The 15,312-nt window shown below is 40.1% G+C and overlaps 1 protein-coding gene across 3 annotated transcripts in view; it reads right to left on the bottom strand.

Moving 5' to 3' along the window:
- Positions 1 to 15,312, bottom strand: part of rad51d (RAD51 paralog D) — a 19,798-nt gene extending 4,486 nt beyond the window's left edge. Inside the window, exons 1-9 of one of the 3 annotated variants that reach the window (XR_011694659.1) lie at positions 14,923 to 15,304; positions 14,736 to 14,797; positions 9,009 to 9,127; positions 3,207 to 3,288; positions 2,859 to 2,993; positions 2,677 to 2,772; positions 2,449 to 2,539; positions 1,320 to 1,390; positions 580 to 747 (exon numbers count right to left, since the gene is read on the bottom strand). Coding sequence is in view for 2 of the 3 variants with exons in the window: in XM_071506514.1 (XP_071362615.1) it covers positions 580 to 747; positions 1,320 to 1,390; positions 2,449 to 2,539; positions 2,677 to 2,772; positions 2,859 to 2,993; positions 3,207 to 3,288; positions 9,009 to 9,127; positions 14,736 to 14,797; positions 14,923 to 15,004 (906 nt within the window). In the remaining variant the exon portion in view is untranslated. Of the gene's footprint in view, positions 1 to 579; positions 748 to 1,319; positions 1,391 to 2,448; positions 2,540 to 2,676; positions 2,773 to 2,858; positions 2,994 to 3,206; positions 3,289 to 9,008; positions 9,128 to 14,735; positions 14,798 to 14,922 lie in introns of all 3 variants that reach the window. The other 2 variants (XM_071506514.1, XM_071506515.1) reach the window with 2 other exon arrangements.

Here is a 15,312-nt window from a genome sequence, read left to right as displayed (position 1 = left end):
ACAAATATATCCTCTGATGGATATCACACTTCAAATAAAACACAGGAAAAGTTTCAAATATGGGCCCTTTAAGATAACAGCATGTTTACACTTTTCTCCAATACAAAGAATCCACAGATAGCGAAGAGTACACAAAAGATGGTAGAAAAGCACTGAGGAAAAGATTCAGACTTTTAATGAGCAGTAGTTATATTTATGGAGCCTAGTGCAGACTTTAAGCATAAACTTCACTAACCAGAAATCTTACCAAAGTCTACTACAGTTACCAACTCAGCTTGAGTGCTCACTCAGGGTTTTGCATTTTCTCACATCTTGTGCAGAATACAGAATCCTGTATCTACATCAGGAGGAGGGAACTCTTTTTTATCACAGCATGTCTGTGTGATGAGATATTTTTCTTGCTGGAAACTGCTGTTATAGAAATAGAATAAAGAGCTTCTTTATCAAACCAGACCCGTTTTTAAAAGAGCAAACACAACTTCAAAGTCATTCTGACGTTTGCCTCTCAATGAAACCCTTTCCACAGGATCAATACTGATCTGCAGCGGATGATGTGTGTGTCAATGCTGCTCATCGTACCTGTCTAGAGGACTTGATCAGTGTTGCAAAGCGCAAACCGGGGCGGCTGACGACCTCGGCCCTCTCCACTCGCTCCAGCAGGACTCTGGTTCTGGGGATGTGACTCCACGATACACCGAGGCCTGGCTGCACCTCCCCGCTTCTGCTTCTCGTTACATGGTTTGTTACCTGCAGGCCGAGACACCATCATGTTTAGTTTTTAGTTTTAGTAAAAAAAAAATTCTTTGGGGATTATCAAACCATTTCTACATTCTGTTATGATGTAGTGTAGCTTTCCAGAGATAATGAAAGCTTTAGAAGAGAGGAGAAAAAATAAGTAGGACACACAGATTGTCCCACTTTTAATCAAATGGGACATCAAACAGCCCATCAAATTATATTTATCTCACTTCAAATAACTCTGAGGTGAAGGCAAATTTTCTTTGGAGTATGCTTTTTAATGCGATTAGTTCTTTTTTTTTTTCAACATAATTATAACCTGCAGTCATACATCTGAACTGACAAATGTGTTTTTGTTTTACACCTTCAATTGTCAGAAAAGAATAAACTCATGTTTTTAATCTTGATTTTGTTTTCTTACCCCCCCCCCAAAAAAAAAAAAAAAAAGCTTAGTTTTCACTTCAGGTCTTAGAGCAATAACAAGAGGAAGGGTGAAAAGGTTTGTGGGGAGTTTAGATTGACACTGGAAATGCATCTTGCATCCAGAGCAGCACACGTCAAAAGGGCTGTGTCGTCCTTACTAAAACAGCAGCATTGAAGTCCTTCGCCAGCGTCTTCAGAACTCCTGCCACTTGTATCATCAAGGACATCCCTGGAGGCACAGGAAGTTGTGGAGAGGTTAGTATGTGAACAGAATACTCTCAAGTGTCTTATGATAGCCACTCCTAGAGCCCACTGCAAGTGTGGCTAACAACAGTGAGTCCATGTTGCAAAACTCAGATGGTCAATTTCACTACAAGCTACAAACTAATCATACACACTATATACTAATCTTGATAGCATACTGTTTTCTGCAGTTAACTGAAAAAACGAAACCAGTGAAATGTTAATGTTTTTCAGGTATTCCAATAAGCTGATATTCTTCCATTGTGAACACACCACATACTCAAAACCTGCTTCGAATCAGTATTAGCTTATAAAAGCTAACCCAGTTATGTAACACTCCCAACTCTAAATTCAAAAATCTAAATGCTAATTTTTGCCCATCGTCCAGCAGCAAGCGGCATCTTCAGGTTATCTCACATGTCCACTGTCTGCACAGAATGATAACATGTTTGCCGACGGTCACTGCTCAGGCCGACCACATCCAGCTGAGCAGCACAGTCTGTGGAATCTTGAGAATTACCTGTGAAGATGTGACCTGCTGGTGGAGAACAGGAGTCTCCACTTCTCTAAGGTTCACATGTGACCGATTCACAGATTAACGTGGTCAAGGTCAAAATGGGCTAACACATTGAGAAGGGTCCTCTTTTAATATATACTTATATTATATACAACTTATAAATATCTTTCTAATAATCAATTTATGAGGTTTATTATTATAAATTATTACAATATAATTTATAAATACTTCATCTCAACATTCTCTTCACTACAAAATTATCTAGTGAACTGAGCTTTTGTCGTTTGAGTTTAGAAACACAGTCTGTAGTATTTTTGGGTTAGGGTTAGTACTATACTATATTATTCTCATACTTTCTCATGAATGGAACTCACTCAGGTGTTGCACCTTAAATGTGTGGGAACCTTGTTGTGATGTTTTGTTTTTTTTTGATAGATTCATGACAGACACTTGTAGTTTACAGGCTCAGGTGTAAATGCAGCCTCAGGTATGATTGACTACGATGGACTAGCAGAAAGAGATATCACCTTCATTTTGTTTGCCTCCCAGTAGAGGAGAGATAACAGCTGAAACCGAGTCCACAATCACTGCCTTGGCAGAGCCCCCGCCAACAGATGCCTAATACAAAATGTGACAAAATTAGATTGCTGAAAATTTGATCCGTCTTTCTCCAAAGGTTCCCTAGGTACAGAAGGATTGTAGGTGTATTTTAAGCAGAGGAAGAAGAAAAAAAAAAAAAATGACTGCAAACAGACCTGCTGAAGCCCATCACTGCACAGACCGTACAGACAGTCGAGTACGGAGAAGATGTCAAACAAACGGAAGATGTGGATCCTCTGAAGAGCTTCCATCTGTAAAATCATAGTGTCTTGTTTCATATTATTTCATATTACACATCATGTAATATTTATTCAAAGCTCAATTCCTGTCAACGCACCTGCTCTTCTGTGTTACTGGTTTCAGCTTGGAGCATTTGAAGCAAGCGGCTGGCAGTCAGCCCTCCTGTTGTATCAATGTATATTACACTCTGTTTCAGTCTGTAAGAAATCTGCACCGCGACACCAAAACACACCTAGAAGACATGACAAGCATGTAGGGAATAGTTAAAGATAGCGGAGATAATTGGAAGTGGTGGTTAAACGATAAACGTATCACTTCAGCATTATTATTTCAGCCACAGTTCATTTCATTTTCTTATTCTATAGGAGAAGGGGGAATTCTAAAAAGAGTGAATTTATGAGAGTGAAATTATCAGTGATGGAGGGGGAAGGTAGGAAATGTTCACCTGAGATTTGCCACTTCCTGGGCCTCCTGACAGCTCTGTTATCTCTCCAGTATACAACCCTGAATCCAGCAGTTTATCTAAGCTGCAAGAAACAAGGCACAATTCATTACTCACCGCTGCCATCCCATGTAATAAACTATTAAGTCCAAGTGCATCTGTAGGTCCAACAAAAACCACAGTTGGGTAAACATAATACACACAGTCTGCATTAGGTCCCAGAATATTATTAAAATATTTGGCCAGTTACTTATTTCAGTTGCTATTTGATTGTTTCTTATCGAGCTCAGCCACAGACTGCGGCTTTCAAATTCAACCTTTCAGAAATAGTTGGCCCTTCATGTTTTCGGAGGAGTGTGTGTGTGTGTGTGTGTGTGTGTGTGTGACTATATTAGTAAGTCTAATGGGTCCTTCTATATAGGATTTTAGTATAGCAAAAAATACAGTGTAATAGTTACAGTATATTCTTTTTACACACTTACTGTTGTAATCAGTTATCTTGTTTTACTATTGATTGAGCGATTAGAGATTAGGGTTGGGGGGTGGGGGTGTAATGTTGTGGGCACAGTATATTGTATTGTTGTATGTGTTTATCTTTTAACCATGACACCCATGTGTATAGTTTAATGGGACAGTTGTGCTGCAGTGAACCGTACCAGCAGACACTTTCAGGGATTTATGTGGCAGGTGTTTTGGCTATATTGAAATATCTCAACAACTATGGCTTGCTATGATTTTTAAAATTTTTTTTTTTTTTTTTTAAAATACAACACCCTGATCCCCAGAGGATGAATCATACTGACACTGACCTTTCCTCTACTGCCACCAGCTGGTCAATGTTTTCACTTCATCCTGTGAAATATGTCAACAACTAATGGACAGATGGGCAGAAAATGTTTTACAAACTTCTATGATTTAACAATGAGAAATGTCCTATCTACCATATTTTTATCCCTTTTTCTCTTTAATGGGGAGTGATCTACCTACTTGGAGGTTATCAGTAAACTGTGCTAAACTGTGGCCAACTTATTGAGTTATGGCTCAGCCTGTAGCGGGGTGGCTGGCTTTAGCTTGAATGGATTGATCTTCACTAGCTTGTACTGTGAATGGACCTTCATGTAAGATCATATGGTCAAACAACTGTTTCCAAGGTACAGAATACACTTTTGGTGCTGAGATATAAATCTTCTCTATACGTCCTCTTTAACACTGCTCGGATCAATTCATTCCCATGTCACTCTCCATGTATTATAACGTTATCCATTTCCTCCAGCGTTCATTCCAGCTGAGGCAAGTTATCAGAAACCTGTTGAAAGCAGGTGCAATAGCCTCAGACTCCTGCAGGAACATGCCCAGATGGATATTTTATCCATCTTTATTGACAAGGATATCCTGAGAGGGGTCTGTACTTAAGATTCCTAACTATGTCAGTCTCTTTACAGATTCATTGTTGCTGCACAGGTAACTCTTCCCTGAGTTCTACCTTCAGGTCATTTATACTTGACCTCTTCCACCCCATTGTATCGGCTCTTTTTATGCATTCACACCACAAGAAACTAAATAATAAAAAATAAGCAATAAGTCACCAGAGGGCCGTTCACTTCCTACTGAGTAAACAAAGGCTGGGCTGCCGTGATGGTTCTGAGCTTTAGTTTTATTTTACCGAAAGGCACTTATTTCTATTTGCACCAGTATTAGAGGAAATGTTTGGGCAGGTGTTTTCTGAAGCTCCAGATGAATCAGTGCTGTTTGTGCACTTCTATTTTGATCAACTGTTTGTTGTCATGATTTTTCATTCATCTGATCTTTCAGTATTGGAATGTGTTGATGACCTGACATTCAGGCTGGTGATCTGCACAGTTGGTGGAATCACATCATCTTTGTCTGCATGTGTGATGACGGATGTGACAGGATTACAGTTAAATCTATACAGCCAAGGTCCTTCAGCTTGAAGGTTAGGCATCACTGGAAGCCTGTAGTTGGTTGATAGTGGCTCTCATGACACACAGCAGGATTGTGAAGAGGAGACTTGGTGGGGACACACTTGCATTACTGCAGCCATCTTTGACGATGGTGTGGAGATGGGTTGCACTGCTGATGAAAACATCAGGTCACACTCTTGTAAGACTTTATTGTGAGGGCTCAGACAGATGAAAGTGTTTGCCCTTCAAAAGCCACCGATTCAGAATTTCCCATGGGCTGCGCTCATCAGAGAGATCAAAATACTGTGCAGTCCTTGAACCTAGAGGTCTTCATCTTAGTGCATGATTGGACTGAAGCAGTGGAAAAGGCTCTGGTTGTGTTGCTGAGTCTGGTTTTCTTTACAGAGAGCCCTTTTTTTAGATTCCTTTGTACAAATATTTACTTTCTGTGGCCAAACCCAGCACCAGGATAATAATTTAGAGGGGACATGTTGTGCACATTTCCAGGTCTATATTTTATCGTGGGTCTCTACTGACATAGCTTTGTGTAATTTACAGATAAAAAAAACTCAGTTTTTCTTCAACTGGCCCTTAATTCAGCAAGTAAGTTCAGCCTCTGTCTGAAAAGTCACTTTTATCCTCTGTATCTTTGAGGTCCCTCTTCCAATGAGCACACTGTTCTGATTGGCCATCTTCTGGAAGCTGCCCCCCCCCACATCTGCTGGCTCCATGGACTGAAAATACAGTGGTCAGATTCACCTCTCCTCAGTGTTTACTTGAAATGTCAGCTTCTTACATAGATCAGTACATGTTTGAGCCTACATACATACATACACGCATACAAATATGACCATTCACACACGCCGGTGTAAACAGGATGCAGATTGTTAACTTTGGTAGCAGTGTGGACGCAGCCTCAGGGAATGTGTGAACGATTTGACGTCACTCCAAGGGGGAAGCAGAGGTGTTCACAGCACGAAGACTTTCACAGTGTAGTTTTACATATGTTCACCTAAAATTTTGGATTTTGTATAACAGACACCTGATTTTAACAATATATAGGTAAGAAAAAAAATACAAAAAGCACGACATGTCCCCTTTGAAGAAATGGTGGGAGTCATACGTATCTTATTTAAGGGGGCTGTGATACTGGCTGTGGGCTAATCAGAGCCACTGACAGAGCTTCAAAGCTGAATTCCTCATGAGAGGGCTATGACAGAAGAGGTTTGAAGTGACTGTCTTGATTTGAGGCTGAATCTAATCACTTAATCGCAACCAAACGTCTCTACAGTAGCCTGTACATGGTGTTATAATATCACTGTGGGGAGAAAAAAAGTGCTACATGACACAAACACATGCTGATGAAAGCTATAAACCATTATCAGCCCTCATCGTTCATCCTGTTTGTATGAAAAATCACCATGGCAACCATTTTTCTGTTTGTCTTGGTACATACTGTTTGATATTCTGAGTGACGACAATAAATACCATTTATCAGTCATTATCATTATAATACTTCTGTGTTTTGCCACTTAAACTGATGGAGATACTTGTCATGTAAGTTGCATCTATGTGTTTTTAAGTGTTTTCCTGCTACCAGACACAAAGACATAGATACTTCTTGAAATGTAATGAGGCAGCTACTATCGTCGGCATAATAATGAGAATAGAGTTCATGTATATTCATTTAGGCAGAGAGCTCAAAACTTTCTGACAGTCCAGGAAAGGTTTCCCACTCATGCCAAGTATAAAGCTTCAAAAAACACATTTGGTTATTTCATTATAGCAGAAAGGTTTTCTTTGAGCTTTTATGATTACTTTTTGACATTTCTATTAACTGGATGAAGTAAAACCAAAAAAGTATCATGTCCATTAAGTTCTTTTCATCATCCTGTGGGCTGACGACTCACACCCACTATGAATATATCAAACAGCTAGGAGAAGAAAGGGAGCGTTAAAGTGTGTACAGCCTTCAGGGCTGTAGGTCGGAAAAGTCTACACTTAACTGTCTTCACTGAGCATGATGAAAAAAATGTAAATACTAAAATATTTGCATCATTTCATTCAGGCTGAGTTGGTTTCTCAAACAGAAGAAAAGTAGGAAAACGCCATAGCTATTTGCTTTAATAGTGAATAATGTTTTCAATGACCAGCTCACTGATTCAGTGACCGGCAAGATCTTCTCTTCAGTCTCTGCAGGCGATCAGCTGAGGAAACTAGTCTCACACTCAGCATCAGTTACTAAGGAGAGCAGGAAGTATCCTGTTGCATATCAACAGATAAAGTCTCTAAGAGCATCTACTCTACATTAAACTTCCTGCCAGTTCAACAGGCACAACCAGCTAAAACTAATCCAGTATAATGCAACAGCCCTGCAATAAATCCTACCAGCATGACGCCTGTAATGTTCAGATTTGTCGAACTCTTTTAGAAATACATCTCTCAGTTTACTGCAGGGATTTTATTTGGGTAGTTGTACCTACTACACTGGAAACTAAATATGTGTTTCATCACGCTATCTCTGGATAAACCACACACATACTAACTGGACAGCAGAGAGCATCATTCATCACTTCACTTTTTCACCAGCAGAGCGCAACCAAGATACACACAAATCGCACCAGCTTTACTCACATGGCTGATTCAGTTTCATATCACTAATCCAAAGCACTAACTAATTCATGAAAACCACTTAAAAAGAGCCACGGAGAGAGGGGAAAAAAAACACCTGTGGTCGTTAATTATGCTGAAACAGTGAGTTTAACTGCAGGAAAAGTACCATCCTATAAATTATGCCATGAGGGCCCATTTCACAGGTTTGTCCAGAGCAGTCTGTGTCCTGGCTCAACAATCCCTCCCTATTAAAAGTGTTGTGCTTTGTGCTGTGGCTGTATACAGATATGTCAGTCTTGTGATGCCGTGTCTCAGTTTTGCAGGTTAACTGTAAGTGCTGCTGTAACACAATGCCATGCTGGTATCAGTGGGAATTTTTGGTTTTCCTTCAAGTCATTAAATTTTGATTTCCTGATGTACCGCGAAAATGCTTTAAAGGGTTGGCAATGGTGTGTGTTTTTTTAGTGGAAAGTAGTCAAGCTGGAGGCCAAGTAAATGCAGCTGATATATCAGAAGCCACTTTAGGCTGCGTTCACAAGCCAAATGGAACAACGAGCAAAGGAGTCAGCTTCAGCTGCTAAAATGTCTCCTCGGTTCATGAATGTAGCACACAGGCCATTTCTAAAACACTCTATTGCTCTGCTGTATTTTTAACTGCAGCAGCCACGCTCCAGATGCATAATCTACCGGTGCAGTTCGATGCAAATTTGATTGTAACAACACTGAAAAAGATTTTAGTTTGATAAGATGGATCGATGCAGAGGATTCTGGTTACAAACATCTTTGGTAATGTAGGATACTATTGATTCCACATTATCCTGTGATCATTAAAGTTGCAACGCTGAATACAGACACTAGTAAACTTAAAGAAACTATCCCCTCCTTTATTTACTGGCTCTTTTAGCACAAATAAACTTCGACTACTATTTAAATCTTCTTGTTCAACCATCATGTCTTTGGATTTTTCAAAAAACTATCACCACTGCCACCAAAACAAATCAGACACTTAACTCTGAAATTACCTCTGGGGGCACTGATGAAGAGGCCACTAAACGCTTAAACAAGCATCACAAAATCATTTCTGCCTCTCCACTGAATGCAGGGAAGTGTCTTTTAATTCAATATGTGGAGAAGTGTCCTTAGTAATACATATTTGATTCTGCAGGTGAACTTTCCTCTAAGCTCTTAGGGCACCGAGCCCACCGTTAAATCCCCCGGTCCCTGAGAGACAAAGTGGTGTGCTCTGCTGTGTGTGCAGAATTGTCTTTACCTGGGATTTCCAGTGGAGAGGATGGCTGTTGAACTCAATAATTCCTCATACAGATCAGCGCCGGACACAGGGAACGCTGTGTGTTGGGCCAGCAGCACTCGGCGGATGGCGAACAGAGCCTGAAATAAAAAAATGACGGCGTGTGAGGCTCACACGACTGCTGCATGGATCAGACACACAACACGAGTACTGATCCACCTTGGCCAGAGGGTGTAGTTTTCTGCCAGACTGGGCCATTACGTTTATAATCCAAAGGCACAAGGTAAAATTTTGGCTTGTCTTGACGTGAGTAGGAGGGGTTTTGAAATAATGTCACCATGCCACACTGTCTGCTTTTTCTATTTGGTGAACACACAAGTACTGAAGCTACAGTGGCAAGAAAAAGTAAGTGAACCCTTTATTCATTAACTGCATTTATGTATAAATTTATCCCAAAATATGGTCAGACATGGCCATCCAAGTGAGACACAATCTATTTTAACTAATAACACACATATCATCATATTGTTCTTGTAACCATCCTTCAAAATTTCACAGAGTAGGTTGGAAATGAGATGGAGATGATTTAGCTCTGTGGCTACTCTCCCTAAAAGTGAACGTCAAGCTAAGACGACTCCAAAAGCACAATGGAGATTATCAGTGAGGCAACAAAAAACCTTAGAGAAACAGATAAAGGCTTAAAGGAATCACTGGAGTTGGTTCACATGAGTCTACCATGCACAAATAATGGGATGGAGCAGCTCGACTCTCCACTGCACTACTGGGGAAATGTTTTTATGGACTGATGAAACTAAGGTTGAATTGTTTGGGAAGGACATGCAGCGCTATGTACGATGTAAAAATGTCACTGCATACCAACATGAAAACATCATCCCAAAGGTGTAATGTGGTAGAGGGAGCATCTTGAGGGCCTGGACAGCTCGTCATCACTGAGAGGAAGACGAACTTTATCAAGGTCTTTTACTTTGATGTTTAGGGTCATTGCAGCCACACTGACATTATCCTGTCAATGTACTACAGAATGATTTCTGACAAAGAAAATCCACCTCCAGGCCCAGTCAGAGCCCAGACCTTAATCTAGCAGAGATGCTGTGGAATGACCTCAGAGAGCCGCTCACACCAGACATCCTGAGAATATGACTGAGCTGAAGCAGCTCTGTAGGAAAACTGGTCCAAACTTCCTCCTGAACGATCAGCAGCTCAATCGGTTATTAAATCCAAGGCCTCGCTTACTTTTTCCACCAGCACTGTGAATGTTTAATGGATGTGTTCAATAGAGATACCAAAGATTAGAATTATTTGTATGTTATTAGTTTAAGCACATTGTGTTTATCTGACTTAGATAAAGCTCAGATCACATTTATGACCAGTTATTGCAGAAAACCAGGCTATTCCAATGGGTTAACAAACTGTTTTCTTGCCACTTTATCTGTTTCTGCTCAGGCTCCTTATCAAAGCCTTCATTTTGGCTAACAATTTTATTATTATAAAATTAATCACTTTTTCCATAACCAACTGATCTGATCAACTTCTGTTTGTCCATGCCAGAAACTAGTGAAAAATGTCCATATCCATCAGTTTGCCACCCTTTTTTTGTCTCTCTTTTGTTTGTTTGGTTGTTTTTCTACCTTTTTTCCCTCTTCCTCCAACTTTAACACAAAGCTCCATGAAGAATAATGGTTGTCCACATCCTTTTACACATGCTGACACACACCTACACTCTTGCATTAGACAGTAGAGATGCCCATCAAAAGTTTCCGGAGCCAACGGTGGTATCCTGAAATTGCTTGTTTTCTTTCAGCCACCAATCTTAAGCCAAAAATATTCTCAATGATTCAACATTATAAAAACAAAAGCAGCAAGTCCTAACACATGGGAACATGTTGGAGCAGATGTTTGATATTTCCGCTTGATAAATTTAATGAATGATGAATCATTTATCAAATCTGTTTCAGTGAATCCTCTGCTGATTGATCCATTGAGTATTCTTTCCAGCACTTGGGTCAGGAAATGCTGTGATCCTGGCTTTTACAACGCAAGGGGAGGAACACTACATTTTATAAGGTTAAAAGTACAGGAAATATTAAATTTGTGTTTGTATTGTGTTGAGATGGCGCCAGCAGCCAATCAAAGCTCTTCTCCACTACAGGAATACTTAGTTTGATATCTTAATTACCAAACAAGAAAACGCATCACTCTGTTGTAATAGAAATAAAGTCGACTGAGCTCAGTTACACAAGCACATTAACTGTTGCATTTTTTGCCCAATTAAAGTATTGTTACTGCCGAGTTGAGACAAACAAACCCTCCCTTAATTTAAATTTTCACATCAACAGACAACTGTATCTAAAAAGACACACGTCACAATAACATACAGTTAATTATAATGATAAGAAGCCAATATACTGTAGATCAATAATTATCACTGAGTCGACATTGATCTAGACAGAGACTGAAACATATCCCACCTCCCACCATGATAACAAAACTACAGTGTCACAGAGAAACTGTCAGTGAAGGAGAAAGTAGGAATATCTCTCCGTCAGGACTGAGCTCAGTGTTTCTTGCTGTGAACATTAGACAACTCGAGAAATGAGCCCAGTCTCTGCACAACTGGTTGGAAAGTTTCACAGCTTCAACAAGGCTTCATCTCCCTGTCGCTATTTAAAAACAGCATGAGAACCACGCTCCGGTAAATGAACGAACAGCTGCACACCAAAATCACATACTTCTTGCCTTCTTATTTATAAGGAGCAGAAATACAAATCATGAATCCACACTAAGCACAATAAGATCCCAAACAGTGACGGCAAATAGTAGTAGCTGTTACAGGAATGTATTTTCAGGGGCTAATTGTTGATTTTTTATTGTAGTTTGCCTTTTCATTTTGATTAAAGAGCCTTTGAAACAGACTTTATTTCCTACACAAACATGGGACTTTCAGACCCAGTGAAGTGTAAACACACATTTTCCAAGTTCTAATTCTGAGCCTCTGTGTTAGTTGTTCTTCTATCACATGGCATCTATCAAATATGTTAGCTATAAGTCAAATATTTACATGTAAAACTGAGACACTATCAAAATATTTTTGATGTCTGTTCCTACAGATGGGGGCATATACATAAATGTATCCAAGCAAATGTGGTATCGGGCATCCAGCTAACCCCCCAGTCACCAAAACCAGGGAGGTGTGGTTGGAGCCAAATGTCCTGTATAGCTGGACGAGATCAGCGAGACCACAGGGAACCACTGCCACCTGCAGCACTCCACCACTGCAGTGGCCAGTCGATCACTTCTGACATAATGTGTGTAATATGGAGACACTTCTCTTCATTTCAAGTCTCTGAAGGAAGTAGAGCACTTCATGAAAAGTCCCTGCAAAGCCCACTGAAGGTGCACGACCGAAGGGAGCACAACTGCCAGAGGCAAACACACAAACGTCCAATCAGATCATGACAACTGCTTTTCTGATCCTCACAGGGTCACCTAATGGTATATTTGGTTTTCTGGTTTTTTTTTTTGGTGAAGAAGTACAAGGTTGTCTATTTGATGTTTGTACCCACCACACTGCAGTAAAACGACACAAGTGCATCCCACTGGATCTTACAACATGACATCAGTCTACTGCATGAGAACACACTGATTTTCAGCATCAAGGCTGGGCTGTGATGTTTTGTATTAAAAGGGATCAGAGGGTGAAAACATCAAATGTTGGATGGTCAGCTTTCTGTGGAAGAGCACTTAGTGCTGTTTAGCACACTCACATTCTGATTAGTCTCTCCTTCTGGGCAGAGAGGATTTCCTGCCTGCGTTGAAGCCCAACAGCAGAAATGTATTTAGTGAAATAAAACAAATCTGTTGGGTCTCAATTAGTGGGAATTTTGGCTGCCCAATTTAGGATGTGGCCTCATAAGATGGGAGTGTATTTACATAAAAACCTTGCCTTGTTCAGCTTTAATTGAACTGGAGGAGGCTGCTGTAGCTAAATAAACGTGTCGGTACAGACGACCTAGCATTGACCTCCTGCTCATGTGTGTGCACAACAATGGTTCAAATCAACAGCAGGAGTCTGTCCGGCCAGAGGGATGCTGGTAATCAGCTCAGGGGATGCCTGCAGGCTGAACAAGCAGGTAAGCAAGTCTAGCTCAGTCAAAGGGATGAACCTGAACCTGCTACAGGCAGTGATGGGAAAAAAAAGAAATATTCATAAAACATAATGATGTCTTGCGGGGAAAAAAAAACGTTCATTCATTCTGTGGCGATATCTTTCAACTCAAATCACCTCAGTCAAAGTCATACGTGACTCCTGCAACTAAACTGTATAAGTGAATGTGGGTTTACAGTCATAGAAAAGTTTACTTATCTGTCAACAACATGAAAAGCAAATGTTCAGTGATGGGAGTGTGGAGACAGTACAATATATTTAACACTTTTAAAACTTTTTCCTGTAAGTTCTGATTTTTTTGAATCCCTTGGGGTCACAGAATTCATTTCCTATACGTGTCTGGACCACAGAGGATGTGGCTCATCTTTATACAAAGAATGGCTAGGTCACTGTCTATGTCCTGTCCACCAACACAATTATTCACAGATACACTTTTATCTAAAAATGCCCTTTTGGGTGTCCTTCATGATTATTTGTGCTCTTTTATGTCAGAAAAACTTGGGTGAAAAACACTGTTTATTACATAAAAACTGTTCTCTTTTATCTGCCCGTAAGGTCAGAGCTGGGTTAGGCAGAATTTATTTCATGATCTCGGCTCTCTCTTCTCACTGAAAGAAAGATTTGAAACTGAAAGAGCTGGCGTCACTTTGTGCGGTCAAACTGATAATGAAGGACTCTGTGGCAGAGCCAATAAAGAGTTTTTCTTTTTGTTTTCCTTATGGCCAAAAACATTTCTATTGTTTACTGCTTAATGTAAACATACACTACCCAAGCTTTTGCACAAGCCACAATTAGTAACATTTTCCCTGTTTTTTAAGTTCTTGAAATTAAAAGTAACAGTGCATCAACACGTGAATAACGGCTTCAATGTTAAATTAATTTTCCCAGGGTTGGTCTAACATTTGCATACAGCTGTACTCTACATGAAAAAATATTATCTAGTTATACTTGCTGAGTGGGAAAAACAATAAAATAGACAGCAAATAATAGGAAGCAAATGTGATCTTCAACCTTGAACTGAACCACTGCTGTGAAACTATTTGCATGACTTCAACACCAGATGACCTGTGGTGTTACAGCTACACATAACAAGCCCAGTGGGAGGTCTGCTTACATTAAGCGTGCCCTTTTTTTAATTATAGGCCACCAAATATAAAGCCCTTACACAATGAGAAACTCATTGTGTAAGGGCTCTAAACCTCCCACTCCACACCGAAATGAAAAGTGTAAAATGTGGGTGTCTATTATTTACACACTACAAAAGAAAGCAATGAATTTGATTTATTCCAAGGAAATAATTAAAATGTTCTTGAGTGATGAGCTGTTATTTGGTGTGGTCAGGAAATGTGTTTGCTTTCAGGGGCTCACATGAAGCAGCACCGTACTTTCGCATGTTTTTTTGGACACCTTGTGGATTTGGTGGGTGTAGAATAATATGATAAAATGTGACTGAACTGGACAGGGACAATCTGGCAAGGCTGATTCCCAGGGTGTTCACTTTGACATGCAGGGTCCCTCAGGGAATGACCTCCATGTTTAATTAATATAAATGGTTTAAATACCTTATATGACACAGAACATTTCTGTGCAAGCTCCTCAATGTCAGATGAGACCAGGTCCTCCACTGTGAAAACAAGACACTGTGAGTCAGGTGTTAACTGATGACACACACACACACACACACACACACACACACACACACACACACACACACACACACACACACACACACACACACACACTACTTACCTGTTTTAATATCAGCTGCACGCAGGTCCCGCACCAAATCCTCATCCAGTCCAGGACACATACCTTCCCTCAAGACTACCATGGTCTTGGTAACTGTAAAGTTTACATACAACTCGACGTAGCTTTCATTTCGCGCTGATAAAAGACAGTTAATTAGCTAGCTACAGCTGTTTTTAGCTTTGCGGCTAAGTTACGTAGCTAACTTTTTCTGCCTCTGTGGTCGTTGTATTCTGTATGATGGACTTTTAAAAAAAAAATCTGCTTCTAAAGCTAACGACGACGAAACCCTGAGCTTACCTTATCCAAGACAAACTCACGTCTTCGCAAAACTTTTCCGCTAACAGCATGGAAGCCTACATATGAATAGAGCCACAATATACGCGAAGGCTT

The sequence above is a fragment of the Trachinotus anak genome, unplaced genomic scaffold (genome assembly GCF_046630095.1).
Source record: "Trachinotus anak isolate AG129_WGS33_773 ecotype Australia unplaced genomic scaffold, CSIRO_AGI_Tana_v1 ptg000020l, whole genome shotgun sequence".
Classification (NCBI taxonomy): Eukaryota; Metazoa; Chordata; class Actinopteri; order Carangiformes; family Carangidae; genus Trachinotus; species Trachinotus anak.
The sequence above is the reverse complement of the archived record's forward strand: the minus strand, read 5'-3'. Positions and strand labels throughout refer to the sequence as shown.